Consider the following 3810-nt stretch of genomic DNA (forward strand, 5'->3'; position numbering starts at 1 on the left):
AACAAACTATATAAAATATGAGCTAGGTTTTAAGGGCATACGATACAGTTACAGGGGACGTAATGACTTTGCTAACGTAAAATGTTATTTTCGCGACGTCAAACTGTGACATATCGGGAAAAGATGCATTTTTCGACTGATTTTTATCATTCAAACTGATTTAATTTAAAAACGAGTGCATGGAACCCCATTTTTTTAACCGACATTTTGTTTCATTTTGAAGGGAGATTATGTGGACCAAATTTTATAAAACTGTAAATAGTGCAATTTTTTTAATTTTGATAAATATACAGCAAAAAAATACGTTTTTTTTTCTCAATTCATGACCATTTGATAAATATGAGTTATTTCTGAACAAAAAAGTCATAGATTTTTAGAATACTTATAAAATACAGAAATTACAAATTATTTAACAAAAAACAATTTGCGTTTATCTTTTAAAACAAAAAAGTTATGTCTTTCTTTCGAAATGGAAAATACAGCCACAAATCCGAATTTTGAGCAAATATACAAAATTTCGACCTCATTTAACTCAAAAAGTAGCACATGAAGGTATATTTTTTATTACATATTTGATTTAATCAGGTAAAAAATAGCCTATATGCAAATTTTCATCAACTTGTAAATACGGAATCAAAATTGTATCGTATGCCCTTAAATTGAGGTTATTTAGGAAAATTCATAAGGACATCATTCAAATATCTATACTACTAAAGGAAGAGACCGATATCATTGAGCCGCAACTCCTCTGAAACCGTACAAAGTCTTTACTTTTATGCAGCAAATAATGATACAAGTAGTCGAATTTGGAACAGTAGTCAATAAACCAACTGATACATTTTTCTAGTGTAAACTTTGAAAATAAACATTGTTTTTATGCTTAAAGTATATATGGTAACACTACTTCTTATCTTAGCGAGTTTACCGGCATATTTACATCGAATAAACAGTCCACAAAAACTTAGAAAACATGATATTTGTTTTTGGTCTTCCATCTAAATCTCATTTTTGAACGAAAGTTCGCGGAATAGTCTTGAGATCTTTTTCTATATATAGACACACTACGATGTTAACGACCGATTCCCTGGTTTAAATGTTTTCGACCATTTACATTTGCTGATATCACGGAAAAATTTCCTGACTTCCTGCTTGAACTTTTTATCCAAGAACCAATAGACTATTGGATTGATCATGTTATTTATAAAGTAAGTTCTCATCAGGAGATGGACAAGGATCAGTTCCGTAATACTCATATCATTCCAAAAGTTTCCATCTAATCCATTCATAATCTGGATTGTCAGATAAGGGAGGAAACTCACGATAAATATCAAGGTAATGATAAACAACATGGCCGTTATGCGGATCGTTCTCATTTGTTTTTTATTCGAAACAGATGCTGATTTACCTGTTGTATTCGTTTCGTCGCCGCTCACGGTTGACAACTCGGACATCAAACGTTTCATTTGCTTTTGTTGTGCATTTTTCTCTTTTTTTCTGATTGTTGGAGACATACGTGATGAATCGATCGATGGTTGTTTATATATTGGAGTTTTCGTGTTGTAAAGTTGAACAGCATTGTCACTATTGCTTTTTTTCAATTGAACACCAAGTTTTGCCTCATCGTTTAGAGCATGCATTTGAAACACCATAGTTTCTGGAGTACTAGTTCCGGAAGTAGTCGAATGTTTAGATGCGTTTCGTACTATTTCATGGAATTGTTTTCTTTCCCATACAACAATGCCAACTTTTATGTATAATCCACTCAGAAGGAAGACAGTGACTACAAAAATAAGAATGTTAGTTGCATCGTAAATCATTGGTATAACTGAATCCATTAGATCGGCGGATATGTAACATTCCATTCCGGGAACATTCGGAATTCTAGTTTCCACTTCCACGGAACCGTAAATGAATATAATCGGAACGGCCATGATGAGGGCAACAAAAACGACCACCCAGCACATTATCAATGTCCCTTTTCCTGAAAGTTGCTTTTTGAACGGAATACAAATTTTCCGGTAGCGGTCAATTGCAATCAAGTTCAATACAAATATCGATGCCAAAATTGTAAACGTCAGCGCGAAACTTAACCCTTTACAAACGCCATTCCAGACAAAAGTTAGAGGGTATATCATGTCCAAAATATGATACGGCATCCCAAACAGGCATGTCAGCAGATCAAAAATAGCAAGACTTAGTATGAAGATTCTTGATGTACTCCGTTTGAATCGAAATTTGTAAACATAGATCACCAGAGAGTTTCCGAATACCCCTATGATCATTAGGATAATAAGATAAATTGTCACTGGTGTCAGAGCTTTGGCTAAATTGTAGTTCTCCCACTGGAGCAGCGCATTCTTATCAATATTCCCGTCTGTTCCATTAAATCCGAGAGTGGTGTTGAATTGACCCTTTAAAAAGGCAGTTGACTTGACCAGCAGAACTGTTGACTCGTCCAGCAGAACCGTTGACTCGATGATTGCACTTAATGTTGTTTCGTCACGTGCATTTGTTCCCATTATTTTGTTAATTACTGGAACTGCAATATCAATAGTCGTAAATCCTGTTTCTGTCGTTGTTAATGAACTTGTCGATTCTTTTGTTGAATATGAACTTATTAGGTCTGACGTTATAATTGAACTTGTTGAGTCTGTCGTTGACAGCAGAATCGTGTTATTGGATGTTGAATTCTTCATGTTCTTTACTGTACTTTACATTTGGCAACTATGAATTTTTCCTGATCTTTACTGTTTTTTACACTTGGCTACTATGAATTTTAGGGATGAAAATGTCCGTTTTAAAGTGGTTTACTTCTTATAAACAATTCAAGTACCACCATGATAAAAACAATAAGTGGCGGAAACTATTAATTGATGATAACAATGATTTTGCGCAATTTAGTACTTTCTAAGTATAATGGAATTTCGAAATATACTATGTGCTTCACCTTATAAATAATAAAATACTTAGTGAAGGACATCTTTAGTAAAATGTAATACAACCTTCTATATTCATGTTCTTTTTTCCAGCGGTGTATTCAAGTAGCGCAAAAGGGATACACATTACTTTGGATTGGAAATTATATCATTGTTCATAGATAAAAAAAAAAAAAACGGCAAGATCCGTATCTATTTTCTTTAAAGAAGTTTTCTGTTAATCTGTTATTCTGGTTTATGTGATCGTTTGATTTATTTTGTTAGCCGGGCTGCAAAGTTAGAACAGTTTATTGAAATATAATTCCACTAAATTCAATAATTATGTTGTTGGTCAATATATTCTTCATTTCGATATATGTCTCTTATATACCGATGCGTGTGCCTTTTTGAACTAGGAGGTTCTTGTCAAAGCATTAACTCGAACTTTCCTTAAATTCTTCTTTGTTAAATGCAGACATTATTGAAAATTAAGGTTACAACTGCCTCGGGTTCAGGTGAACTTAAGTGGATTTAGCTTTGTTTTTTATGTTCCCTTTGGTCATTTAGCTTCTTAAGTATTCAAGTTGCTATAAATCCTTTGACAATTGTGCATTAAAACAAATCCAGAAAAATGATTCGGCTTCAAAGAAATATACAGTATCATTTCCATTTCCCGTCTTTGCCAGTCTTATAGAAAATTGTGTAGTGAGACAATGCAATCTTTGTAATTTAGTACGGAGTATCTAATTCACCTTTTTCTTAACGTCTTTGGTAAATTAAATTCCACATTTGTTTGAATATTTTAGTCAGATGTGGTCTATGTCTGTGGTGTTTTTTACAGAGTGTTGGCTGCTGGATCCTAATTATTGGCGCATTTAACTATTATGTATGTTTC

General features: G+C 33.3%; 1 protein-coding gene across 1 annotated transcript; it reads right to left on the reverse strand.

The window, feature by feature from the left end:
- Window positions 1-763: 763 nt before the first annotated feature.
- LOC139497214 (cholecystokinin receptor type A-like) lies at window positions 764-2778 on the reverse strand. Its single transcript, XM_071285338.1, has one exon. The coding sequence runs from the start codon at window positions 2694-2696 to the stop codon at window positions 1062-1064; it is 1635 nt and encodes a 544-aa protein (XP_071141439.1). The 5' UTR covers window positions 2697-2778; the 3' UTR covers window positions 764-1061.
- Between the last annotated feature and the right edge of the window lie 1032 nt (window positions 2779-3810).

This window comes from Mytilus edulis, chromosome 12 (assembly GCF_963676685.1).
Source record: "Mytilus edulis chromosome 12, xbMytEdul2.2, whole genome shotgun sequence".
Classification (NCBI taxonomy): Eukaryota; Metazoa; Mollusca; class Bivalvia; order Mytilida; family Mytilidae; genus Mytilus; species Mytilus edulis.

Excerpts from the sequence above, each read along its gene's own strand:
- LOC139497214 (XM_071285338.1), bottom strand. The coding sequence starts at position 2,696 with ATGAAGAATTCAACATCCAATAACACGATTCTGCTGTCAACGACAGAC.